This window comes from Leptonychotes weddellii, chromosome 11, assembly GCF_054177405.1.
Source record: "Leptonychotes weddellii isolate Sample4059 chromosome 11, ASM5417740v2, whole genome shotgun sequence".
Taxonomy (NCBI): Eukaryota; Metazoa; Chordata; class Mammalia; order Carnivora; family Phocidae; genus Leptonychotes; species Leptonychotes weddellii.
Window position 1 is genome coordinate 48,706,860 of NC_138379.1, and position 27,380 is coordinate 48,734,239.

Genomic DNA, 27,380 nt, shown 5'->3' on the forward strand with positions numbered 1-27,380 from the left:
GCAAACACCTCCGCCTCCTCTTTCCAACCAAAACAGAATCCCCAGAAGACAGACCTGTGAGGAAGGAGACAGGGAAAGAAGCTGGGGCCTCAGAGGGGCAGTGGCTGGGCAGGCGCCCAGGGCTGGAGTCTCTGGAAGCTTCAGGGACTGGGTAGCCCTGCTGGAAACTGGAGCTGGTGGGGGGGGGGGGGGGGCGGGGTGGAGATCATTCACCAGTGCCTGCCCAGCTCTGTACCCACAGGGGCCGGGGCTCAGGGCGGAAGGTGATACGGACTCTACTTGGTCACTCCTACTCCTTCAAGACCCACTCAGGTACCAACTTTTCCCAAAGCCCCTGAACCAACCTCTGGGCTGGGCTTGGCTCCACACAGGATTTAGCACAAACTCAGAAAATACCGTGCAGCAAAACTGACCTGACAGTAGAGTCAAGGCTTCGCCCTTAGAAAGCCCACAGGCCGGTGGGAAAGCCAAAGAATTCAACGGATGGAGCGTGGGCACGAAGGTGACTCTGGACTCCCAAACAACCAGGACTGGCAGGCACTGTGGGACAGTCCACAGAGCCTTAATGAGGGCCTTTTCCTCTGGTAGGACACACTGCTGGGATAAGGGGTCAGAAGGAGCCAGGGTACTGAGGAAGGGGGAGGCATCATCTTTGTCCCCCACCCCCACTCCACACTCATACTCTCACACACCCATACACTCACACACTCACTCTCTCTCTCTCACACACACACACACACACACACTCAAGAGTCCTGGGGGCTGAGGGGCTTCCAGGGATCTGGGTTCTGGTCCTGGCTCTGGGACCTAGACCATTCCCTTGACTTTTCTGGGTCAATCCATTCCCTCACCAGTATAATGGAAACTCTCATATCCCCTTTCCTCTCAGGAGAGGCACCAGGTTAAGGACAGGCCTCCAAGTAACTAAGAACTGAGCCCTCTGGTATGACTTCGGCACATGGGAGAGTCCTACCCCATCCGTGTCCTGGCTGGTACCTTCTTTCCTCAGGCCTTCATTTCGGGACAGTGAGCCAGGGAGACAGAGCCTGTGGTCAGAAGAGTGCGGCCAGGCCTGGCATCCAAGTGGGAGAGTGGCCCCAAAGCAAATCCACTTCCTGTCCAGGGGCCCTTTCTCTCCGTCCTCTCTCCCTACTGGAGGAAAACAACCCTCCCCGCACATATGTCCTCACCACTGTGTGAGAAGCTTTATTGCAATGACATGTGTCTGGGCCTTCCTTCATCTCACAAGCTCTAAGCTGCTAGACTGGAGGGATCCTTCTCTCATTCACTTTTTTATCATAGTGAACCAGTCTGCCTTGGGTGAACCTTCCACTCACTAGAGGACATCAGTCAAGCGACTCCCCCTTCCTCAGCCTGTTTCCTCATCTGAAACGAGGGGATGACAAGGGGGCCTACCCCATAAGGTTGTTCTGAGGATTGCCTAACACTTGGTAATACATATTAGCTCTTATTATTATTAATAATATTCCACAAATATTTATTGAGTGACTTTTCCATATCAGATACTCTTGACCACCGGGGACGAATGGTAACTAGGGCAGATCTGTGCAACCGAACCTGTCTACACAAAGCTTCCCTTCTAGCAGGAAGATAGCAGGGCTCCACACTGCCCGATACCCGGGGGTTCCATGATGCAGACCACAGTGCCAACAGCATCCCCCCGCAAGTGTGCAACATCACAGCCCCGCAAGACAGACGTCACACAAATAGTACACGGTGACTCTTACAGTAAGTGCCGCCAAATACGGTGCTCCAAGAGCACAGGAGAGGTGACGGACCCGCCTGAGAAGTTGAGAAGGCTGCTGCAGGAAGGGAGATCCGAGCTAGGAGCTGAAGAAGCAGCAGTAATAACTCTGACAGGGGCAAGGGGTGGGCAGCTACACAGAAGCTCGGAGGCTGGGGCAAGCCTCCCTGAAGGTACTGAGGGAGACGGGTGGGCGAGGCCAGCAGGGGCAAGGAGGCAGCAGCGCCCGGTCACCAGGTGGCCTTGGTCAGCACTCAGGATTCTATCGTCACCATGATAAGACATTGGCAGGGTTTCAGCAGGGAATGGATGCAAACAATGTAATGACCCTTTAATACGCTCACTTTGGCCACTGGGTGGAGAATGGAAGGGCAGAGATGCTAGAGTAGACACAGGGAGACCAGTTAGGGGGCAGGATCAGTAACAAGGCTGCTCTGGGTTCAAATCCCACATGTGCACTTTCTGAGCTGGAAGCGAGATCACAACAGCACCTGCCTCCTTGGGTGGCCATGAGGATTCAATGAGCAACTTCACATATGTCAAGAACTGGCAAGAATCCCAGGCCCACAGAGAGCGCTGTGTGTTCAGCTGGCATCATTCATCCAGGGGAGACATGGAGGTGGCCCGCACAAGAGGCAGCCACGAGACAGAGTGAGACAGGGCCAGACTCCAGGGATAATATCAACAAGGTCCCGCTGCGAGCACCCAGCTGCTCCAGCCCCTGGGCCAGCTGCGACCGCCTAAGACCCTGAGCCAGACATGCCCAGCTGAGCCTTTCCCACATCCTGACCCACAGAGACCGGAAGAGAGAAAAAATGAATGTTGTCGTTTCCAGCTACTGAGTTATCGGCTGATTGTTTATGCAGCAAAGGAGAAATGCAACAACTCGTATTGAGATTGACCTGGCGGGAATCTTCTTTCCCCTGCAAGCAAGAAGTTGCACCTTCGCAATAAGAAAGGTGTACAGGGAAGAGGGAGGATGGGCCCCTGCAGAACCTGGGACCTTTGCAACTTCTGGGATCCTGCCTTCAGAGAGTCATTGGATAGTTTTGAAGCTAATCGTTTCAGCATTATTTGTAATAGCAAAAACTAGAAATAATGTCCATGCCAAATAAGGGGAGGGTTCAATAAACTGTGGAGCATTTGCATGAGGAACTCTATGTGTCATTAATAAATATGGATTTATTAATGCTGGGTTAATGACAGGGGAAATGCTGGAGGAAAAAAAGCATTAGTCCAGATGTCACACACAGTTTAAGCACAATTGCGTCTGAATACAGACACGTGCACACATACACGCACGCACACATGCACAGCAAAGACACACAAAAAATCTTTTTAATGTTCTTCCAAAGTGATGAAATTATGGATGATTGCTATCTTCTCCTGTCCAAATGTGAAGGTTTTGTGTTTTTAAAAATAGTTATTGAGGGATGCCTGGGTGGCTCAGTTGGTTGAGCGTCTCCCTTTGGCTCAGGTCATGATCCCAGGGTCCTGGGATCGAGTCCCGCATCGGGCTTCTTGCTCAGCGGGATGCCTGCTTCTCCCTCTGCCTGCTGCTCCCCCTGCTTGTGCTCGTGCTCTCTCTCTCTGACAAATAAATTAATAAAATTTAAAAAAAAATTTTTTTAAATAGTTACTGAAAGATAAATATTAGCTCTTTTGAAATGTGCCCTCAGAACTCTGGTCACTCTGTCTCTAGGATGACACAGCACCAGAAGGCTAGCCTGGGGAAGGTAAAAGTTCTTGCCTACTTTGTTCTGGGCTAGTGCCCCAGTGCTAGATTGGTGCCTGGTACGTAGCAGGTGTTTAGCAAGCCTTTGTTGAATGAGCAAACGAATGCATGGCATTTATCAGACTGCACTGTATCCTTCTGAGTGCCCAGCAGCCTCCCTCACCAGCCCTCAGGCAGGGACCTGGCCCGGCCCCACTCTGTGTCCCCAGGGTTCAGCACAGGGCCTGGCACTGAGCAAAGGCCCGTGGATGAATGAAAGGCTGAATAAATGAGTATTCTACCCAAGAAATCTTCCCTGATCACCATGTGCCAAATCCTTGAGGGCCAGGGTGCATGTGTGTAGGAGTGTGCTGCCTGTGTCTGAGAGAGAGAAGAGGGGATATGAATATAGTAGGGCTTTCTGAGAACCCAGAGAACTCTGCCTGGCCTGACTCTGGCTCTGCCTTCTTCCGGAGGCCCTCCAGCTCAGCGGCGACTGCCTGTTTTATCCATCCTCCCACCACCAGGGAGGAGTTCTGGAAGCCTGACTCAAGCTACTTAAGATGTAGCTTTGCTTTTACAAGAAGAGAGAAAGCAAGCTCCTTCCTGGAATGACTTTTCTGCTCCTTTGCCCTGGGACAACCTCTGTGACAAGCATCTGGCAGGGAAGCCAGCAGGTGGAGACAGAGCTCTGGGTGGAAGGAGGGCAGGTGGTTGGAGGTGAGCTGAGGGATGCAGGTGGTAGAAAGTGGGTACAGGAGTTGAGCAAGACTTTGCTGGGGGTGTACAGGAGTGACCATGACCTGGTGATTGTGCGTGTGCTGAATGTCACAGTGCGGGGAAGGGGCATATGACTGTGCTGGAGTGAGGGACTGAGGATGGCAGTGAGAGGGGTGCCGACACAGAGGGCCTGATAGAAAAGGGATGGGCAGCAGCCCACGAGACTCTGAGCCTGAATGACCGCTGGAAGGGTTAGGGGGCCTGACAGGGGCTGGCCAGGCCCAAAAGGAGGCAGAAGCTTGAAGGCCGGAGCTCAGAAGGGACCCCTGACTCCCACTCCAACCCCCTACCTTGGTTGTCCAGAATGCCAGCCCCAAAAAGACTGTCCACTTTTTATAAATTAAATCTCAACAGATATGACACCTTAGGCCCATCCCAAACATGGGCTCAGAGATCTGGAGGTTAAAAAACACTGAGAACCCCAGAGCACAGCCAGCCTGATGTCTCCCACGACAAGCAGGGAGACCAAGGCCCAGGGACTTTCTAACATTCCCGAAAGCCCAAGGCGCCAGCCCCCAAGACCTGGGTGTTTTCAAAAGCCATGAAAGAGGCCTGCCAGGTCCTAGCTGCTCAGGCAGCTCCGAGAAGCAGGAGGTGATGAACGATTTTCATTAACAGCTGGAGCTACAGGTGCAGTGCTGGGGCGGGGGGTGGTACTGCGGGGCCTGACTCCTGAACCGAGGTGTGAGGGCACCCCTGAGAATAGGCCCCGGGGCCGCTCACAGCCCGGCCCTCAGGGCACAGCCCGGGCCTGGTGCTCAGTAAGTAAGCAAATAAACAGAAATGTGAATGAACAATAATAACAGCAGCTAACACTTACTTAGTACTTACTTTGTGCCAAGCGCCATTCTCAGCATTTTACAAATATTAACTCATTCAATCCTCAGGAAAATTTTATAATTTCCATAATAAAAGATTACGAGCCCCATAATAAAAACTTCATTATTCCCATCGCACAGATGAGAAAACCGAAACAGAAGGGTTAAATAACCTGCCCAAGGCCACATAACTTTGAATCCTATCAGTCTTGTTCTAGAACCCTTGCTCCTACCAGTCTGCCAAACTGCCTCCCACTTGACACCTGCACCCTCACAGCTGTTCGTTCATTCCCACACCATCTTCCTCCAGGAGCCTCACCCCAACACCCGTGTCTCACCTCCAGTATCCTAACAGATTTTTTTTAAAGCCATTAAAAAAAAATAATGTATTGAGGTGAAATTCACATAACATGAAACTTACCATTTCAAAGTGAATAATTAGTGGCATTTAGTACATTCATGATGTGCAAAAAAAACAAAAAACCTACCTCCTCCATTTCCAAAACATGTCCATGGGTCCACAGTAAAATGCCTCACCCATAGGTAGTCTCTCCTCCCCATCCCCTAGCGGCTACGGATGGATCTATTCTGGACATTTCATATAAATGGAATCCTACGACGTGTGACCTGGGCGACTGGCTTCCTTCACTTAGAGCACTGTTTTCAAGCGTCCCTGTCAGAGCAGGCACCACGTATTTCATTCCTTGTTATGATTCAATACTCCTCCATGGTTTGGACTGACCACGATCGGTTTAGACATCCAACCACTGATGCACATCTGTTTCCACTTTTGGCTGCCTTTTGAGCCTCACCACGACCCTGTGAGTGAGGACTATTGTCCTGTCTCCTTTCTGGAAGCAACGCTGACGTCCATCCGTGGTCGAGTGGTGACTTGGAGTGGAACCCCCGGCTGCCAAACTAGAGTGTCCTTCCCTAGAGTATCCTTGTCTCCCAGCCGTTCACTCACCCTGCAAGGCACACCTTTCCTGGACATCAGTTACCACATGCCAGGCTCTGGGCCAGGAGCTGACAACACAGAGTGGAGGGCTCAGGCAAGGCTCCAGGGTCCCCCAGGGCCTGAAGCTGCAGAGATGCGCTCTTGCCCACCCCCAGAGGGTCCAGAATCCAGGCACACCACGTCCAAAATGAGTACAGGGGCAGGAGGACCCTGCTCCTTTTCCTCCCTAAGTCTTCTTAGCTTTCCTTCCAGCATAGAGGGAAGATGGCCCCCAGAGGGAGGCTCTAGAGAGTTACACAGCAAGACTTCCAAGCGGAGCAGGAGCTGCTGAGCTGGAAGGGCCTCCAGAAAGCACAGGACTCACAGCCACGGAGCGGGGAGGGGGCATGGGATCAGGACAGCCATGAGCGTTTCCCCTACCGATAGGCCATTTCACCCCTAAGACAGAAATGCACGAGAAAAAGCCCTTTGCCAGGAATTCCCACTACGCCTTCCTACTGTGTAACTTTGAGCCAAACCTTCTCTGAACCTTCTCTGCCCAAAAGTAGGGGCTCGGATTCTAGATTCTAGGTTGGGAGGAGTGAGCTGACTTCAGAGGGCCCTTCTTTTTGTTTTTTGGGGGGGTTTGGGGTTTTTGAGACAGAGAGAGGTGGGGGGAGGGGCAAAGGGAGAGAGAGAGAATCTTAAGCAGGCTCCATGGGCTCCTTGGCCACTGCAGAGCCTGACGTGGGGCTCAATCTCATGACCCTGAGATCATGACCTGAGCCAAAATCAAGAGTGAGATGCCTAGCCGACTGAGCCACCTAGGACCCTTCCTTTTTTCATTTTTTTTTTTGAAGACTACTCGCCTTCAGGCCACCTCTCTGTGTAAGATAGTGTGGCTCTGAGCACGAGAGACCCACAGAGGCCACCTCCTTCCCGCCCTCCAAGAAACGGCCTCTGCCACACATCTGTTAACAGGACCATCCTGAGGGAGTTTCTGGCATTCAATGCGGAGGCAGTCGGTCCCAGTCGTCACTAATAGTCAGCACTGCCTCCTCAAGCCCCCCTCACACAGGACAGGGGCCCAACAAATACGTGGTGAAAGAACAAGTGAAAGAATAAACAATCCCTCGGTGATTTCCCAGCTTCTAGCCTCTCTTTTTATTTTTCCACACCACTACCACTTGAACCCTCAGCTTCTGCCTCCCCTGCAAGCCGTGTGGCTTTAAGCAGACTGCTTAATTTAGCTAAGCCTCGATTTCCCCATCTGCATACAGGGACTCTCCTTGTGGGGCAATGAGGGAGATGAAAAGAGAAAGCAGAGGCCCAGCACCTCAAGGGCTAAGGAGTCCTCCAGGAAAAGCAATTGAAGGAAAGCTGTTTCTCTTTGGCATCCCACCCCATCCCACGCCTCTCGGCCCGGATCCTCTGGTCTCCCTCTGTTCCAGAGGCTGGAGGAAAGAGCCTAGCCTCTGGGCTGGCCCCTGGCTGGATGTAAATGTTTATGCCAAGCCCAGCCTCCCAGGGACAAGTTATTTGCTCTGCTTGTAATTAATTGCAGGAGGCCCGTCTGGGTAATAAACTCTGCTGGGGAAACATAAACAGTTTGCACAGAGCTCCAAATCCATTGTGAGGCCAGCAGAGAGGGTCTGCAGGAATGGAATGCTCCCCCCACCACACGACGAAGACCTTTGGAGAGCATGTGAAAAATAGCAGCTGACATTATGGGGTGCTTACCTTGTTTTAGGCACAGTTGAGCCCTTGGATATCTGGTATCACTATTTTCTCCATGTTAAAGAGGAGGAAGCTGAAGCTGAAGCTGATCAAGGCAGGGCAACTTGCCGCAGCTGGAAAGTGGGTGGGCTGGGAGGGACACCAAGCCTGACTTCAGAAAAGGGGCGTGTGGGGAAGGAGGAAGACAGCCATTCACTCAACAAAAATGTATGGGTACCCGCTGTGCCGGGTACTGGGACCAGAAGAAAAGACAAGAAAGTCACGGGTACAGAGGGTGACAGGAAGTTACAAGTGGCCATTCAAGCTCTGCAGGGCACAGACCACCCAGTAGGCCTCTGGTAGGAGCGCACAGTAGGTGTGTAGTAAGTGAATTTCTGGCTAAAACTTACTGCTCTTTTCTTTGAGCCAGTGCAGCTTCTCGCCTACCGGTTCAAGGTGTCTCGAGAGTACTGTGCCAGGGCTGGGGGTGTAATGATGGATGAATAAAATATATAACCTTTGCCCCCCCGGGAGCCCAGTCCACCCGAGGGCATGCGCAAAGGGATAAAGGAGTAGAACGCAAGACAGCTTGATGAGCGTCATGGGGGAGGAGGGAGGGATGACTGGTATTTACTGAGCACCCACTGTGTGCCAGGTACCGGGCTAAGGCCTACATTATCTCATTTAGGCCTTACTACAACCCAGGCAGTGGGGAGAGAATATTATCACCCCCGTTTTAAAGATAAGAAAACAGAGGTTCAGAAAGATTACATAACTGTCTCAAGGTCACAGACATAAGCAATAGTGGTGGGATGGGAAAGGTAGCCTTACACCAAAGCTTCCGTTCTTTCCCGCTAGGCCCCACCCCACTGCCCTTCCCTCCCCTCCCTGAAGGGGGCGCTGGAGTTGGGAGGGACAGGACGACCACCATTAAGCTAGCTTCCCCTTTCCCCAGCTTTCCGCGAGGGTGCAGGATGTGGCAAGCAGCACACCTTGCCGGCCTGGTTTCCCTTCTAAGCAGGAAAGGTCAGGCTTGCCTGCCTGGGCTGCTTCTCTCAAACAAAACCGGTCAGGCTAGTGACCTCTCACCCCCCAGGAGCAGGAAAGGTCGGTCCAGATTTCCACTCTGCCCTCCCCCACCAAAAGGCCACTCAGTTTACAATAGCTCTTTCCCAGGAAACTGTAATTCACGGCTTATAAACCCTTTTCACCCTCTTAGCTCATCTGACTACCAGCACCCCACCCCAGCCGTCCATATCCGTACACCCAGCACCTAGCACCAGGCACAGTGCAGTGCAGGTGAATCTGACAGACAGCAGGCTGCTTCCACCCCAACAGAAGGGGTGCCCCCCACCCCTTTCCCCCAACCCTCCCCACCCCTCCCCCTGCCCATCTCCATCCAGGTTCCACCAACATTTACTGAGCTCCCGCGACAAGCCTGGGGCTCTCCTAGGCAGTTTCACCTGCGGTACATTATTTAAACCTTTCCACAGCCTTTTCAGGTAGGGATGATGTCCATGTTACAGATGAGTAAGACTGAGGGCAGAAGGACTTTTCCAGTCTCTTCTTTACACAGCCAGGGAGATCTGCAGCTGGGCCTGGCCTGGAACTGGCTCCCCCAGATGACTTTCAGGTCCTGCCTCATTAGGGAGGGCTGTAACTGATGACCAGGTCCGCATGTGTGGGATGAGACCTCCCCGAGCACATGCAGGGACGTGGCACCAACATCCTGGCACAAAGGACCACCCGGCCTGAGCAGGGGCAGATCCAGGCTTGAATGAGTTCATAGAGTTTGGAAGCCCTCTTAAAAAAAAAAAAAAAAAAAAGAAGGAGAGTACACAAATACCTTCCTTTTGCACCTTTCACAAAACGTCTGAGCACGTGGACACAGTGCTAGGTCTCAGAAGGAGCCCTGGAGCACAAAGGGCCTGAAGCTGAAGCCGCACCAGCCTCATGGTGAGTCCGCCCCTGGGCTGGAGGAAGGGCCCAGAGGCGATCCGAACACCACCCGCCTTCACAAAGGCCCTGCCTCCAGCCCAACAGACAGAGGAGGCTCCGGAGGACATTCCTTCTTCTTATCACGTGTCCTGCTGCAACGGAACCCTCCCTGAGACCGGACCAAGTCTGTCTGTCTGTCTCCCTGTTGCCACAGTTTCAGAAGAAGCAGAGCTCATCTGAGCACAGGACCGCCCTGCATGCTCACATGGACAGCACCGCTGGGTTTCTCTGTGATCCTGGAGCACATCTCCAGGAGGATCCTCATGCCTGGGAGGGCAGGGTCATCCCCACCTGTGCCTGGAACCCAGAAACAGCCGTACCAAGAACCCCAGCCCCAAGTATTTGAAGGTTATGACACTGTTTACCAAGTGTTCCCACATCCCGCTTCTCATTTGGCCCACACATCAGCGCTGGAAGGTATGCAGAGCCAGATGTATTGTCCCCATTTACAGAAAGGGACAACAGAGGACACGCACCGTATACCTACTCTGGGCTAGACATGCCAAGGGATCTTCACAAGTGATATCTCACAGACACCCTGCAAGGAAGGGCTGGATCCTCAGGGGACAGGTGGGGAACTGAGGTCTCGCTCAGTCTCTGGGCCAGGACCGGGGAACGGGGCTATGGCCCTGCTCTCCCGTCTCCCAGCGCGGTCCTCTGCCCAGGCTCTTCAGTCTGGAGCGCGGAGCTCAGGAGGCACACGTGCCGGAACACAGTGTGTTGTGTGAAGAACAAGAGGCCTCCAGCTTCTGTGGCACAGGAACAGCTAGTGGCTTATGACAGGCCTTCCTAGAAACAGTGGACCAGCAATTGCCTTTTCCTCTCTGGATGTGTCAGAGAGAGAGCGCACAGGCCTTGGAAGCCTGAAACCTGCTTGAAAGCAACAGCCTCGCAGACTCAGGGCCTGGACCTTCCCACATGCTGCCAAGCAGCAGAAGGCCTCGTGCCTACATCCCACCTCCCACCTTCCCGGCCATCCAGACCCTGCACAGAGACCACCTCTCACCCGACAAGCCAACTGCCCAGGGCTTGCTCTTGCTTGCCCAAGTCCCAGCTCTGTACTTCCCCCAAGATTCATTCACTCATATATATCCATTCTACAAACCTTACGGAGAATGTAGTGTAGGGTGACCAGCTGTCCACATTCACCCAGGACAAAGGAGTTTCCCAAGATGGACTGAGGCAGTCCCAGGAGAACTGGGATCATTGATCACGCTGCTGTACTGTGTGCCTGGCCCTGTGCTAGTCACTGAGGACACATGGACACGGCTTCCAGCTGGAGAGTGGCTCTCACTCAATGAGGAACTACAATCAAAGCCACCTGCTCCGCACCTCACACACATCATCCACTGCAATCTTAGGAGGAGGGTATTATCCTCTCCACGGTATACGAAAGAAAACTAGAGCTCAGAGAAGTGCCTTGGCCTGCCTAGACTCACAGAGCTATCAGTGACATGCCAACACTTGAACTCAGATCCACTGAGACAGATAAAGGAAAGGGCAGGTTCCAACATGAACATCAGAAGACAGAAAAATATAAAGATATGTTTTATTTAATCAGTTTTGTAGCCGCCAGTATTTGGCATGCGCTAGAGGTTCAGAAAATATATGTGGAGGGGAGGGTGGAAGGAGGGAGGTGGGGCAGGAGGGAGGGAGGGGAGGGAGGAGGGAGGAAGGAGAGGAGGAGAAGGAAGGGAGGGGATAAAGGAGACTGGGAATGGAGGGAGGGAGGAAGGGAAGGGGAGGGACTACCTATTGGAGGGAGAGAGAGAGGGAGGGAGAGAGAGAGGGAGGCAAGTGCCTGATTCAATCACCTCCAGGCTAGGAGATCCCAACCCCCAAATTCACAATACCAACATTTCCCTTTCCACAGCCCATGTCAGCTGTTTTCTCTCAGCACCAGGGCCAGGAAGGAAGTGAGAAGAGGGAAAGAGTGCTTCTCCTTTGGGTCAGCAGCTCAGGGCTCACTTCCTCCAGGGAATCTTCCCTGACTCACACCCCCACCCAATTCTGGCCCCTACTTACATGAGTACAACGGCCAGATGTGTCAGAAGTGTGGGTGTGTTTGCACAAACGCCCATCTGCATGGGCGTGTGGGGCTTGTACTCTTGTTTCAGTTCACTTCTGCAAACCTAGACCTCATGTGGCTAGGCCAGCCCTATCAGGAGCTGGGGGGCCAAGAGGTACCAGACACAGGTCTGCCCACTAGCACAGGAAACTGACATGTCAGCAGCTAACTGTGATGGACCGCACCATCCCGGAAGCCTACGGGTGCAAGGGAACATGTAGGAGGACACCGACGGCCTGAGCGGGGGGCACCCAGTCAAGGGAAGGTGTCATGCCTAAGCATGCAGCGAGGTGCTCAATACAACACATCAACTGAACCACGCTGAGGTGAGGTTCAACCTTAAAATATAAGGGAGATGTCACCGGTCAGAGGAAGAAGGCATCCCAGACAGAGAGGCCGGCTTGAACAAAGCCACAGTGCGGAGAAAGTATGAAGACTGTGGAGGAATATCAAAAAAAGCGCAGCCAGGGTGGTGCGGAGAGCTGGGGAAGGAGCACAGGAAGGAAGTCTGGCACAGACCGTGGAGGGCCTCCAATGCCCCTGGAGAATGTGGACTGTCCTACAGGAAATGGGGAGCTACCAGCCCTTTTTTAAGCCAGAGGAGAAAAACGGAGTCAGATGTGAATTTCAGAATAAGAGGACAATGGTTTGGGAGGTGTCTTGACTGAGCAAAGGGACCAGGACTGAGCCCAGAGATTACTGAAACAGTCCAGGCCAGAAGCGGGGCTTGGCCTGAACCAGTGGCAGTGGAATGGGGAGAAGAAAATAACTTTGGTGATAGGGACGTGTATCCATCACCATCAGGCTGGGTGCTCTGAAGGTTAAGATTAGGAGCTTGGCGACTGCCTTCGGCTCAGGTCATGATCCTGGAGTCCCTGGATGGAGTCCCGCATCGGGCTCCCTGCTCGGCAGGGAGTCTGCTTCTCCCTCTGACCCTCCTCCCTCTCATGCTCTCTGTCTCTCATTCTCTCTGTCTCAAATAAATAAATAAAAAATCTTTAAAAAAAAAAAAAAAGATTAGGAGCTTGGCACGCCCCTGCCGCCAAACCAAACCCTCCAACAGAAGCCGAGCCAGGCTGCTGTGTGGCCTGGGACAGGACTCGATCTGGGACTGGGTCATGGTTCTTTGGTTGAAAGGTCCTCTTACCAAAAACCTTTACCATTTTTTTTTTTTTTGGCAAAATTGACTGCAAAAGAGTGAACAAAAGAGTGAACATCAGAGCTGACCAGACTGTCTCAAGCATGCATACCGAGTCCTTGCTGCTGAAGTCAGCCCTCTAAATGAGAAATGAATATGTGCATATTAACCACTCTATTATGCCATGTGATCATCTTTGTCATTTTTAGGATATTAAAAAAATCCCTTGCAAAGAAAAAGTTCTCCTTACTGAGTTTAAAAATGCTTCCAGGTTTCTTCCACTGCCCTGGGGCTATAAAGCCCCATAATAAAATCATCCTGCTAATGTGCCAGGTGCTTTCATTAGCACAGATACGACAGAAAAAGAACAGAAACTTTATGCCCAGAGGCTGAAAAACCCCACAGACACGGAGCTACCGGAGATACCAGAGCTACTGGGAGAGGGAAGGTGAGAACCCCAGCCCACTGCTTCTCTCTGCCACGCAGCCCCTGGCCTCCAGAGATGGCCCTCAGAGCTGCAGTGTCCCCCCCTCCATAGCCACCCCACAGCCCCAAAGCTTAGAGCTGTTTCTCGTAAGATGTGGTTTCCTATTTCATGCCCACTGCTCATCTAGGAAGTCATCAGACCCTCTGCAGGGTCTCCTCCACTGGAGGAAAGCCTTTGCTCTGGTGGCCCTCCACCAGAAGAGACCGGGGCAGACCCCCAAACTGCCTCGTTTCTGATGGTGGCTTTGCTCGACCTGGTGTCTCCTCCTATATCCGTGCCATTTCTTCTGTCCAGGCCCAAACACTCACTGTGATGCCATGGGGCAGAACTTTGACTTTCACCCTAGATTTTGTGCCCTCAAACAGTTTGCAGCCCCACCTGGGGGGCTCAGTCGGTTAAGCATCTGCCTTCAGCTCAGGTCATGATCTCGGGGTCCTGGGATCGGGCTCCCTGCTCAGCGAGGAGTCTCTTCTCCCTCTCCCTCTGCCCCCCCCCCCCCCAATGTGCCCTCTGTCTCTCTCTCGCAAATGAATAAAATCTTTTAAAAAAATTTTTTTGTTGTTTAAATACAATCTGCAGCCCCAGTCTACCCCTAACTGACAACAGCTGAGGAGTCTGACACTGTGCCTGGTACACAGCGGGTTCTCGAGTATCTGACCAAGGAAGTCAGTCCCGGCTGAAAACCTCTGTCGCAGATGCCACCCAGACAAGCTTCACCTGTGGCTCACTTCCGACTCACCACCCAAAGCGTGCTCTGGCGTCCCCCACATCTAAGGGGCTGCCTCTGACCCTCAGCCACTCGGCAGGCTCTGCCTCCAGTATAAACTAATCCACGTTACCCCTTCTTCTAGTGTGTTGTGATGATCTATTTCCTCTCCCCCAAAAGACAGGAGCAGCAGGAGGGCTGAGACCTGCGTGTTTCCTCCTCTTAGTGGGTCAGATGCCCAGCCCAGGACCTGCCGCGTGGCAGGACCACAGAAGTGTTCCTTCACTGGTCCCTTCTTGGGAGCACCGGGCTGGCAGAACAGGAAGGGTAGAAGCCAACCCTGTAAACACCCAGCCGGGAGGAACCCCCGTGGTTCCCCGCCACCCCAGTCCCCGAGGGCTAGGCCTCTGAGAAAGGTCTCGGGTGGGAGACAGGAGCAGAGCTGCTCCCCAAGTCAGCCTCCCCCTAGGAGAGACAGGCCACTGGGGGAGCAGGCGGTGTGGGGACACGTGTTGAGTGGAGGTCTGGGCCTGGCACCCAGCGAGTGCTTGAGAAATGTTTGTGGAACTGAGTGGAACACGCTGAAAAATGCTGGCTATTTGTTCGTCTGGCTGCAAAGAGGCCAGGTCCCCTCTGGGGGTACTTCACAGGCAAATTATCTCAGGACACAGCCTGTTTCCTCTAATGAGGGCTTCTACCCTTTGCAGCTCTGCTCGCAGGAGTGTGGGAAGGCGGGCGGTGCGTGGAGCCAACCTCAGCGGCCCCGGGCTAAGGCAGCACGTACAGCTCTGCTTCCGAAATGGTGTGGGCCACATGTACCACCAGCCCAGGCAGGGGGCGGCTCACACTGACCTCTCAGTCCCAGGAATCCTGAGCCACGCACTCCAGCCTCCTCCTGGGCCCCTCTGGGGAGGAAGAGAAGAAGGAAGCAGAGAGTTGGGCCGACTTATGTAAGCAGCTTCCTTGGAGTCAGAGGCCCTGGCATGTCACAGCCCAGCACCACAGGGAGAGGCTTGGGGAGGGGGAGGCAGCTTGCTTCCCTCCTTTGCTGCCTCTCCTCCAGACCTAGGCAGACCTCGGAGGCAGGCGCTGCTTTCCAAGCGTCTCAGCTCCAAGCAGGCACCCCCCCCGCCCCCCCACCCCCTGCTAGGGGTTGGAAACGAGGAAGGGCTGCTGTCAGTGGCCTGCTGGCTTCCCCGGCTGAAAACCTGGCTCCGGACACCACCGCTGCGCCTCGGGGTGTGGGCTACGGGAGAGAGGCCTAGGGCCCTCCACAAGGCCCACCCCTGCCCCTGGCTTCTTGCCCCACAGATTCTCCCCACTTCCTCCTAGACAGTGTGCCACGGGTGAGGGGCCAAAAGGCTAAGGACTCAGGCTGCCCAGCAGCACCCTGCTCTGCCCCTCCCGGCCCTCGGCAATCTCACTTCCCTTTCCTGCCATCATCTGAACTTCTTCTCTAGGCCGGCGCAACCCCCCAGCCCCGCATACTCAGCTGTGTGCACAGCACCGAACAGGACAGGAGGGAGGGGATGCGGGAGACAGGGGAGCAGAGAGAAGAGCTGAGATCCGCTCCTGGGCTGGAATGACAGCGAGGGCTTCATCAAATCCCTACCCTCTGGGCCACAGCAACCAAATGCGGTAGGTGGTATTATTAGACCTGCCGCACAAACGAGAAAACTGACGTCCAGAGAGCCTAAGACCCTTCCCCACAGTCATGGAGCTGGTGTGCGATACTGCCGGACAGCAAAGCCGCCCGACTGTGTGTGACTCTAAAATCCACACTCCAGACCTCGGGGCTCGACCTTTGGGGAGCCCCATACACCTGGGGGTGCTACTCTTGGGACACACTGCACAGCCTTCACTGGTCACCACTGAGGACGCTAGTTTGGGAGCCACTGGTTGCCATGAGGACAGGGACAGGGCATGACAGAGGCCAAGGGCTTGCCTGCTGCCACACAGAGTCTTCCCTTCCGATTAAACTACAGGCGTTCAATCTCAGGCTGGATCACACCCACCCAATGCCTACCCCTTCCAGAAGACAGGGCTGCTAGCAGCCAAGCTATCCAGCACAGAACACAGCCTGCTGTCTATGCCCTCTCCCCTTCTAGCTCTCCACATTCTCTCCCCCTCTAGAACTGAGAAGAAAAGCATCCTAGGGCCTCCTAGGCCAAAGCCCTTTCTCCTTCCTTCTTGACACATGGAGAAACTGAGGTCCAAAGAGCAAAAGCAGCTTGTCCATGGTATCAGAGGGATAGTGAAGAAGTGGAGTCCCTCCTTCCCAGGTCAGAGCCCCTGCCCTTGACTTATCTCACTTGGGTGCTGTCCCCAGATAGCACTCCCTCTCAACCGTCTGTCTGTCTGCTTCTCTCCCTGCTCCCCCACCCTCTCTCCCCACCTCCTGCTTTCTTTTCCCCAGCTCTGCCTGCAGGCCCCATGTCTGAAGCCTCCTTCATAGCATCGCTTGCCTTCTCACACTCTTCTGAGCCCCACTACCCCCACCTTCTTCCTTCCACTTCTCAGGGCCAACGAGCGATTCTTGGGTGGTTTAATTAGCTGATCATGACCGCAGCCTGCTGGATCCAGTGCCCAGAACCCTGTCCCCAGTAATTAGGTGGGTTCTGAGTACTTGCCCAGTGGGAAGCCAATGGGGAGATCTCTCCAGCTGCATAAAGAGCTCCTTGATCACCGGCAGGTCATCGGAAGCCATGGTCCCCTCCTCAGGCCAGGTCAAACCACACTGGATATATTGTAGCCAGATCCAGATGTCCATTCTAAAGAGAGACTCCATACTCGCCCATGCCACAGTCCAGACCCAGAAAGGCTCAGGAAATGTCTGAGGATGGGGATGATGAATGGAACCCACACTCTGGGAGCCAGCAAGGGATGGCTCCATGGCTGGGGCACTTACTGAGGAAGTAGGATTTGGGCAAGCGGCTCCAAGTGAGGGTGGCATTCTAAATGGGGGGAGCAGCAGAAGCAAAAGCAAGAAGGCTGGAATGAGCCACCAATCCCCGTGCTGGGGAGCTCTGGTTATCAGAGAACACATTCTCCTAGCAAGGTAAAGCTGCTCATCCAATGACCCCCGCCCTTTGGGTCACGCACACACACAAAATCACTTGTCGATATTTCAAAGTCAGCAAAGATGTGCCACTGTCCACACCAAACTCAAGTGTAGCTTTTCCCAGTGAAACACCTACATTCAGCCCCCTTCATAGCATAAACAAATATTTATGGAGTTCAGTGCGCCATGCCAGGTCTACACAGGTACAGGGACAAAAGACTCAAGACAGGTGTCCTTGGTCTCACACAGGGGACATCACAAGTATGTAAATAACCAGGACATGTGGGGGATGTGGGGGAGTGGATCAGTGCCAAGAATGAGAGAGAGAGAGAGAGAAAGAAAGAATGGGGAAAAAAAAAAGTCACAAGGCACTTGGTGATCAGGGTGATCAGTGAGGACTTCCTGAAGGAGGAGGCCATATATGATCCAGGCCTTGAAGGACAGACAGGAAGGGCACTGAGGTCACCACCTGTGTACTAAGGGCCAATGATGAAACAGGCTTGTGCCGAAACCTCTGAGACCTCAAGAGTGAATCAAACAGGGTCCTTCTGTGGGGGAGCTCGCAGCCTGGTGAGGGCGCTAAGCTCAAATAACACTGCCCTTTGGCCAGGGACTTGTCCCTGAGCTTTACCTATTTCAACTCAGTTACTCCTCAAGGCAACCTCCTCTGTAGGCACTATTACTACCCCATTTTGCGAATGAGGGTGCTATGGCAGAGAAAGGGTTAAATAGTAGGTGAAGTCACGGAGCTGGTAAGTGCCAGAGCTGATATCTGCAACCAGGAAATCTGGTTCTTCCTAAAGCTACCCACTATACTAATCAGTCTATGCTAAGCAGACCACACAGTGGGCTGAGGGCACAATCCACAGTCACCCCCAGGCCCAGGTCCCCTGAAGTCTCGGTCCCACTGGCCTGTGACAGAGGCCTGAACTTTGCCCTCTCCCCAACTTCTGGCACCCCCTGGAAGAAAGGTCACCCCCAAGCCCACTAGCAGAACACAGGAAATGGGTAACTCAAGGAGAGTTACCTCCTTGCCTGTGATGGCTGATTTGACTTCCCCAGGGATACCAAGACCCAGAGAGGGTGAATGTGAAGGTCACATAGCAACGATTAAGCATTAGAGCATACCTCTGGGACCCTCCTGAGATGGTACATCGCAGCTGTCCACTCCCCACCCCTGCCCCTGCCCCTTTGTCAAAACACATCTGTGCCCGTTAATGGCATGGGAGAAGGAGGATGAAGCTGCAAAAAAACCCAGAAGGACCAGCGGTGGGCCCGGAGGCCCACAACCACTATGGGAGGGCCCTTTGGCCTCACCCAGGCCCGTACCCATTCCATTTCTGGACCTGTGGGTGCGGGCCGTGCCGTCACTGAACGCTTAGACCTTGAGTGAGGAGTATGTCTCCTGGGGGCCTGACATCAGCCAGAGCGCCCCCCCCCCCCGCACCTTGTTCCAGGCTCTTCGGACCAACAGATGGATCCCTCTCCAAGTACAAGGGGCCCCCATGGAATCAGCTGTGGTCCCAGCCCTGTCCTGGGCAGAGGGAAAACCACTGAGTTGCTGCGGTGACTTCAGCCATACAGAACTCCAGGACCTGTCTGGTCCAGTCCCTGGAGCCCGGCCTCATCTGGCACCAGGTCTCTGGGAAGGAACAAGCAGTTCCTCTAAAGAGGACTAAAGATGGGGCCCGTCCCAGGAAGGAGGAGGCGTCTCCAGAGAGATGACCCTGCCAGGGCCCCTTGGGGAGGGAGGGAGGGGGCTGGGACAACAGACTCCTTTGTTCCCCTCTCAAAAGCAGCCACCCTGTCCTGCTCCACCCCCTCTGTTGGTTGGACACCCCCCTACTAGGACTCCAGCCACTCCTGGGGCAGGACCCATCCTGCACATAGGAAACAGAGAGGGTTCCTGAAACCATCAGAGATAATACCTATTCATACTGAGACATGCCCCAACCTCAGGAGCCTTCAGTCTGATGTAGGAGACAGGCCTTCCTCTTGCAGAAGCCTGTCTGATGGGAGAGAAACTGGCTCCACTCCCAGGAACCCCATTCTGATAAGGATGGTACCCCCCCCCCGCTTCCGCAGGACTTCACAATCTGATGGAGGAAACCGGCTCTCCACTCTCCCCCCACCAAACCTAGCCTAATGTGGAAAACATGGCTTTCATCCTTAAATTCCCTAATGGGAAGGACCTAATATTAGCCCGTTGGATGCCCCTGGGCTGAGAGCAGAGGCAAGAGGGGTGGACGGATTCAGTCCAGTCAACAAATCCTTACCACGCATCTCCAATAAATCAGACCCAGAGGTGGGTAATGGGCCAGCAAACAGAAAACAGAAATGGCCCCCACACCACAAGGAGCTCACCAATTGGGGAATAAAAACACCTGGGGTATGAATAAATGTGTGAGAAACTGCCATGAGATTCACCCACCCAGCACCCTGCGCCTGCACCTGCACCTGCACCTGCTGTCTGCACTTTCCGTCTAGACGCCTTGGCCTTCGCCATGCCCCAGGACCCAGCTCAGAAGGCACGTCCTCCTGAAAGGCATCCCCAAGAACCCCAGCCCCAGTCAGATGCCCCTCTTTCAGGAGCCAGCACAGACAGCCTCGCCTGTGACCAGCTCACATTTCTGCAGCATCCCTCCCACCCTCAGCTGAGCCGGACCCCCCCCCCAGGTTCCCACACCCCCAGTCTCCACCACCCTGAGCCCAGGGCCTCACACCCTTCCTCCACGAGGCCCACCTCAGCTCCAAGCACGGGGAAAAGCAGAGTCCTCTCCTCTCCCCTGTGCCCCTGTGGCCCAGCTTTGCCCTTACCACCCCGTCAAAAGCCCCCTTGCCAAGTCACCGGCCACTGCCTTCTGGCTAACTCCCAGGAGTCTCGCCCAAGCTGGTTTCCTCTTCCCCCTCAGGCATGGGTGCTCTCCAAGGCCCCAGCTGTCCCTAACTCTCCTCTCTGCCCATGCCATACCTCTTCCCTGCACCACAGTACCCACGCTGTGGACAAGTCTGAAGCCCAGAAGCCAGCCTCGACTGGGGACCAGAGATGGTAAGTCAGGTTCAACATTGCCACTCCCAGCAACCCCAGAAGCATCCCTTGACAAAGCCACAAGACATCCCCATGTTCCAGTCAAGATAGGTCACACAGGGCTTAACTGCCAAGAGAGATGACAGCCAAGGTTCGGAGAGCTGGTGATGACGTGTCCCCAACATACCCGCCCTCCTCCCCTTCCAACAAAGAAAACTTCACAAACATCTGCAGGAATGAGAATTCCATTCCATCCCATTGCCTCTCAGGATGTCCCTCCTGTTATCTAACTCTGATCGTTCATGTTGACCGCTGCGGTAGGAAGAACAGCAAGAACCAGAAGGGATGCACAGCTGGAGCGTGGAGCTGCCAGGGAGGTGGGGGAGGCCAGCTGTGTGGGCCATTCAGCCCTCTCCCTCTGGGTGAAAGCGCGGTGCAGCAGTGGGCTTTGTGAACACACAGGCTGGCTTCTCGGCTGAATGGCAGCGGACAAATTAGCCTCTCCTAGTCTGTTTCCTCAGCTGTAAAAAGCAATCACAATCCCTCCATCAACAGGATCACCGGGAGAACCAAATGAGATCATGCATGTAAGTCTCCTGACACATACCAGACACCCGAATGGACACCACCTCCTCATTCATATTTCTCAGTTGCGTCCTCTCCCCAACCTTAGCTCAGATCCTGCCTTCTCCCAGGCTCCTCCCCGGCCTCCTCACCCGGTCTCCCTGCTTCTGCCCTCCGCCCCCTGCCACTGCCAAAGGCGTCCCTCTGCAAGGGAACTCTGCCCCCATCCCTCGTCTCACGCCCCCCCACCCCGAACCACCACGCCCTCTCTCCTTAGCCTGACATTCCAGGCGGTTGCCAATGAGCCTGTATTTCTCTCTTGAGGCTCACCCATCATCACCGGCCCAACCCGCAGGCTACACAGGGTGCTTCACGTCTCCTGGCCTTTGCACATTCTGCGCCCTGAGCCATGAATGACATCCCCAGGGCCACCGCCTTGGCCTCCTCGTCCTTCCAGATGAAGCTCAGTAGCTCCAAAGCCACCTCCTTCCCAGGAAAGCTTCCCTCACCATGCCCCCTGTTGGGACTGGGGCAGGGGCTCCTCCTTAGGCCTTCCACAGCACCTGTCACCCTGCCGTGTAACCACTTGCTCTGCTCTAAATCCTTCGGGGACAGAATGGGGCCCTTCCTCTGAAGCTCCAGCCCCAGACCCTCAGTCAACATTTGTTGAATGGAGGTATGACTGCTCCCAGAGCACCTTGGTAGAGCAGTCATACCACCTGCCCTGTAATTAATCCCATCCAGGCATTTGCCTCACCCCTCCTTCCCCCCGGACCTCGAGACTTCCTAGAGGACAGTGACAGTTTCTGACTAATTCTCACTGTCATTTTCATATGGGGCGGGGGGGTGAGTCCAAGTGCAGGAATGGATGCCATGACTCCTGATCCTTAGAGTATGGGATATTTGCAGTTTCCTCTTCTAGGTCAGAGAAAGAAACCCATGGCCTACGGAGTGAGGCACAGTACAGCCCATTATTGATTTTGCCCTTCTCTTCCAAATTACTCAGGAAACCTTTCTGGAAGGGGGAAGGAGGCCTCCTGGGGCTACAGGGGAGAGAGAGGGAAAGAGCAGGGCCACCATCCATTGAATGGACTTTAGCCAAGCCTGGGCTCCAGGCTTCGGGCAGCACCTCTTCCCCTGCCCAGCAAATTCAGTAAACACAAGAGAGCCCTGAAATGTTTAAGTATTAACGGCTCCAATTTACGGACAGGGAAACTAAGGTCCAGAAGGGTAAAGACAAATGTCCAAGGTCTCCCAGTGAGTTAGAGGCAAGCAGGGGGAGTCGTGGAAAAGATCCTGACCCCAAAGATAGGGTCTCCAACAGGTACCTGGCTGCTCACAGGGTCCCCATCCTGCTGACACCCTACGCTGGCATGGGGAGCAATGACACTCTTCAAGTCACACAGAGGCAAACCAAGGCCCAAGAGGGGCTGAGTCACCCTGATGGCGAAGCAGCGCAGGAGGAATAAACGAGAAGAGCAAGGGCTCCTAAATCTCACGGGGAGAAAAGTCTCATCTCAATGGTCAGGAGGATCTCGGCTTTGGGGGACGTGGACATAGCAGAAGAGAGAGTCACACATCCTCTTACTGAGGACAAAGACCTGGTCGCAGTGCCAGCCAGCTGCAATGAGAACTAGTCATCAAGGTGAATGCAGAAGCCTCACGATCTTCTGCAGCCTTCCCTACCAGCCTGGGCCTCCACACACAGAGCAGGGCACCCCACCATGGCCTTCAACCCAGGGCCCATGAAGGGCTTGGCAGTGCCCAAGGGCAAGCCACAGAGAAATGGACCAAGTGGGCTCCAGCCTCTGCCCTGCTTCTCACGCCCCCTGACCTTAAGCAAGTCAGGTAATCTCTAACACTCTAGTTCCTTTTCTGGAAAACAGGAAGAGGAAAATTAACCTCCTTGAAGAGCTGTCAGGAGGATGACTGGGAAGCAGTTTCTAAATTATCTCCAAGCCTCAGTTTCTTCTGAAAAATGAAAATAATCTCTGGAGGATCTTTCTAATGCTGTTGAGAAAGAGTGTTGGATGGCAGTAGTGTGAAATTACTTTCTCGTGGTCACCTAACATGATGACCACTGGGGTCACTTCCCCCTAGTCTATCTGCTCCTTTGGGGAAGGAATAGGTCTCGCACATCTTTGATCCCCACATTATGCCTAGTATACAGCAGGCACTCAATACATAATTACTGGAAGCAAGAAGAGAGACAGGGAGGGTGGAGAGAGGGAAGAGAGGAGGGAGAAGTGGGGCACAAGGATAGAAGATGGAAAAGAAGGAAAAAAATGAAAAAGAGGGGCTTGTAGAAGGGGGAGGGGGAGGAGAGAGGGAGAAGCTTCTACTGGCACTTCAAGCAGTAGGCGGAGTGAAGAGGTACAACCGGGGTAACAAACCAGAGTGCCTGATCTGGGCTTGTCTTGGTCTAGAGGGGCTGTCCCCAGGGGCTGCCCTGCCCCAGCTCCCTCCCCTATTTTGTCCTAGTTTTCCATCTCAGAGGCAAAGCCCCTCCCTTTCCGAGCCAGGGCAAGCTCCTAAGGAGACAGGAACCCCTCTCCCCACCCCCACTTCAAACACACTGTAGCCAGCCACCCCAGGCCTCTGGAGGTCAGAGGGAGGGGAAACAGTGGATGGGATGCATGTTTCCCAGGCTCCGGAGGGCCTGCCACCCTGTGTGATGTGTGTGTTTCCACTTCTTGCCATGTGGGGACTGGAGTGAGTGTGTCGGCAGCCCCAGGGTCAGCTGGCTTGTGACCACAGGGCTCCAGTACGGGGGGGCATTTGTCTGACGGGTCTGTGGGGGTCCGTGCTGGTGGGGTCTGGCAAACACGGTGTTGGGGAGATATGTGCCAGCATGAGAGTGTGAGGGTATGTCTCAGAGTGTTACAGTGAGTGCAAGTGACAGGATATGTGTGTATCAGTGTGTGCCAACATGAAGGTGTGGTAGAACTGACGTGTGCCGGAGTGTGCCCCGTGTGTGACAACATGACTGTCCGCAAGAATGTGTTCACGAGTGTGTACCAGTGAGTGTGGGACGGTGTGTCACTGTACACGACGAGCCTGTGGCAGTGAACGTCTGTGTGCGTGCCAGCATGAGTGTGCCCGTGGATGAGTGTGTCTCCAGTAGCGTGTGTGCCATTGTGTGGTAACCTGCCCCCTTGCGTCTCTGCGTCTGCTGGCCAGTGCGGGGTGTCGGCAGCCAGTGAGTGTGTGTGAGTGTGTGGCGGCGACGGGCTGCGAGCCGGATGGGGCGTCCGGCTCCTCGCTCCCGGTACCCCCACCCACCGCCCCACGGCCCCCGCGGCCCCGCTAGCGACCACACACAGGAGACCTCCGGCACAGGAGAGCTGCGTGCCGCGGAGCCAGGCGTCGGCGCTCCCGGGGTGACCGACTGGAACCCCCGCCCGCGCCCTCGCCCAGGTCGCCCCCACGGGCAGCCGGCCGGGCCGCCGCCGGCACTCACCGCGTCCCTTTGTCGCCCATGGTCCGCCGCGGCCGCAGGAGGTCCGAGGCGACAGCGCCCAGGCTGGAAAATCCCCGGCCGGCAGGAGGAGCGCGGGCCAGCCGGCTCCCGGCTCCCTGCTCCGCCTCCTCCGCTCTCCCGGCCGCCGCCGCCGCCGCCGCCCCCGCCCCCGCCCCGGGCCCGCCCGCCGCGCCGCACAGCGCCCGGGCCGCGGCCAGGGGCGTGGAGCAGTGCGGGAGGGTGCGTGTGCCTGCGCGTGTGCTTGCGTGTGCGCGCCAGGGCAGGGCGGCGGGCGCGTCAGGGCCCCGAGGTCGGCACCGGGGGGTCCACGCCGCCGTGCACCCCGCTGTGTGTCTGGTGTACGTGAGGGCGCACGCTGGGGTGTCTATACGTGCGCGTGTGTGCACGCGAGTGTGCCGGTGCGTGTGCACGGCCGTGTGCTCCGGCCGATTCGGGAGTGTGTTCGTGTGATGGAACGGTGTGTGCACGTCTTTGTGCAGCTGTGCATGTGTCCTGGGGCGCTCCCCCGCGCTAGCCGGGGGCAGCCTTTTGTGTGGCCCGGAGGGTGGAAGCCCAAGGTCGGCCCACCCCAAGGCCGAGCTCCCTCCCGGCGGCGCCCCTGGTAGGGTGGGGGTGGGGGCCTGTAGGAGACCCCGGGCGCCTGGCACGGCCTTGGTCCTATGCCCCACCCTCCCCCATCCCAAATCCCCGCCCTTCTGGAGCGATAACACCCAACAACCCTACAGGGACAGGAAGAAGGGGCCAAGGCGGGGAGGAGAAGGCAGCCATCAACGCTGGGGAACTGATGAGGGTGGGAGGGGGGCCGGAGACCAGCAAGGGGGGTTGGCAGTGGCTGCCCAGGAAGAGGAAGCAGTGAGCACAGGAGATAAGGAAGAAGCTTAGAGCTGGCCTGCTGTGGCCTGGGAGTCTGATCTGGCGGGTAGCACCATGAAAAGGCCCCTACTAAGCTTCATGGCTTTTTATGGGTGACACTGGACACCAGCCCTCTCAAAAGGGCTCCAAACACATAAAGTGAGATACTTAATACAGCTTGCAGAGTTGTTCACAGGTGGTTGCTGCCCTCCCCTAGTGCCGGACACACACACTGTAGGAGCCCAGTAGATGTTAGCCCCTCCCTCTGCAGACTTCTTGGTGTCCTGTAATACCCTGGCTGGGATCCTGCTTTGTCGGAGTCCCCTTCCTGCTGTCCATGTAGTGGGAGAGTATGAGGTCTTTCCCACCCCCTCACTGCTGGGATTTGGCTAATTGGCCCAGACAGATCCCTAATATTGGCATATTAATGGGAGGAAAGGAAGCTATCATTTATGTGATTGTGGGTCTGTAAACATCTCCTGTAATTATGCTCAGAAGCAGTTACCTATGCTGATTATATATAGTTGGGTAAGGATATCCCAATAAAATTACTGTAATTATATCCAGATAGGCAGGTGGTTGAGGAGGGTGTGCTCATAGGCAGACAGGGTGGTCTAGGGTCTGGGCAATGTTGGGAGTAAAGAGAGTATGGATTAGGGCCTGGGACCTTCCTCTTGGCCTTGGCCTCTGGGCTTCACCCTTACCCCCTCAGGGAAAGGAGAGAAGCCACCTGCTGTTTCTGCTGAGCCCAGGGATTTGAGAGGAGCACACCAGAGTCCTGTGTGATGACAGGAGGCTCATTGTGTGAGCTGGAGAGGACCCTAACTGGGATGGAGAGACCAGGTTCTGCCACTCTCCGCATCAGTTTCCCCACCTGGAAAACAGGGGGTGGGGGGGGGGGTCAACCCAACCATGTGATCTACAACGGCTCTCCTCATGGTGATGCCCAAAGCACCTGGATTTTAAATTTCAGACAAATTCTTCATTTGACTCAATAAATACTTGTGTTTAGTTTGCTACAAGACATAATGTTGTGCATTACTTCCAAGTAAAACAAACACGGTCCAGGAAGATGCATCAGATGGTTTCAGGTACCGCTTGCCCCCACACAGCTCTTCCCAGCCCATTTTGGGAAGCATGGATCTAGTGTTCTGAGGACAGTGAACAGATTGGTAGGCTGTGCAGTCAACGTGCACGATTTCAAGTACATCCCCCTTAGCCCATAAACTTCATGAGGGAGTTAACGGTGTGGCTGGCACTACTTGATGTTCACAATTCTATGAGATAAATTCTCTTTTCCCTGGTTTATAAATAAGCTGATGCTTGGAGAAGCTAAGTAGTTTGCCCCAATCCATAGCCTCCCGTGGACCTTGGCCTCTGACCTCCCCTTCTCCAGCTCCCCCCACCACCACCACCAAAGGAAGCTAGTATATAGAAGAGCCAGAAGCTGGCCTTTGATTCACTCTTCATTCAATAACTGTTCATCAAATATGCCACGTGTGGTTCTGGGAACTTACAAATCAGTGATCAGTAGGACAAACAGAGCCGTCATTCCAGTGAGGGATCTAGGATGGGGGAAGAGGAGTTAAGGGGTATTTTTGCTTTACCTGTCAGGTCCTTCAGATACTATAAAGTATTCTTAGTATAATTAAAATTAACAAAGATGTAAAAGTGGTATGTTGAGGAGACCTCTCTAAATATAAATGATCTAATTTCAAGCAGTACTAAGTATTAGGAAGGAAATAAAACAGAAAAGAAACAAAGAGTGATGGGGGCAAGTGTACTCAGAAATGCGCTCTTGACCTCTGGGTAAAACTTGCAGGTAAGGACCCAGTGATGGGCAGTGTGCAGGGAGAGCCAGGGGGAGAGCCGCCCAGGCAGAGGGAGCAGCAAATACAGAAGCTGGGTCCTTCTGAAGCCCAGGAACAAGGTCAGGATGCCTGGATTTTGGTGAACAGGGAAGCTGTGGTGCAGATCATACAGCGCTTGCGGTTGGGTCGAGGATTTTGGAGAGCCAGTGGAGGATGCAGGAGATGAGAAAGAGTACCCACTTATATTTTTAAAGGTCACTCTGGCTGTTGGCCGGAGATGTCTTGATCTAGACAAGCAGAGGCAGGGCATGCCATTACCACAGTAGGCAAGAGAGAGTGTATGGTGGTTTGGACTACGGTGGTGGCAGCAGAAATGAGAAGTAAAGGGGTTCATGTATATTTGGAGGTAGAGCACCTGCTGGGGGACCAACTGTGGACAGTGGAAGATCCAAGGTT

The 27,380-nt window shown here is 54.5% G+C and overlaps 1 protein-coding gene across 2 annotated transcripts in view; it reads right to left on the reverse strand.

Annotated features, from left to right (window-relative positions):
* Window positions 1-24,408, reverse strand: part of ARRB1 (arrestin beta 1) — a 74,760-nt gene extending 50,352 nt beyond the window's left edge. Inside the window, exon 1 of one of the 2 annotated variants that reach the window (XM_081798836.1) lies at window positions 24,241-24,408. In XM_081798836.1, the coding sequence (XP_081654962.1) occupies window positions 24,241-24,260 (20 nt within the window). In that variant the 5' untranslated portion in view covers window positions 24,261-24,408. Of the gene's footprint in view, window positions 1-5,090; window positions 5,159-24,240 lie in introns of those variants that run through there. The other variant, XM_081798835.1, reaches the window with a different exon arrangement.
* Window positions 24,409-27,380: the final 2,972 nt, after the last annotated feature.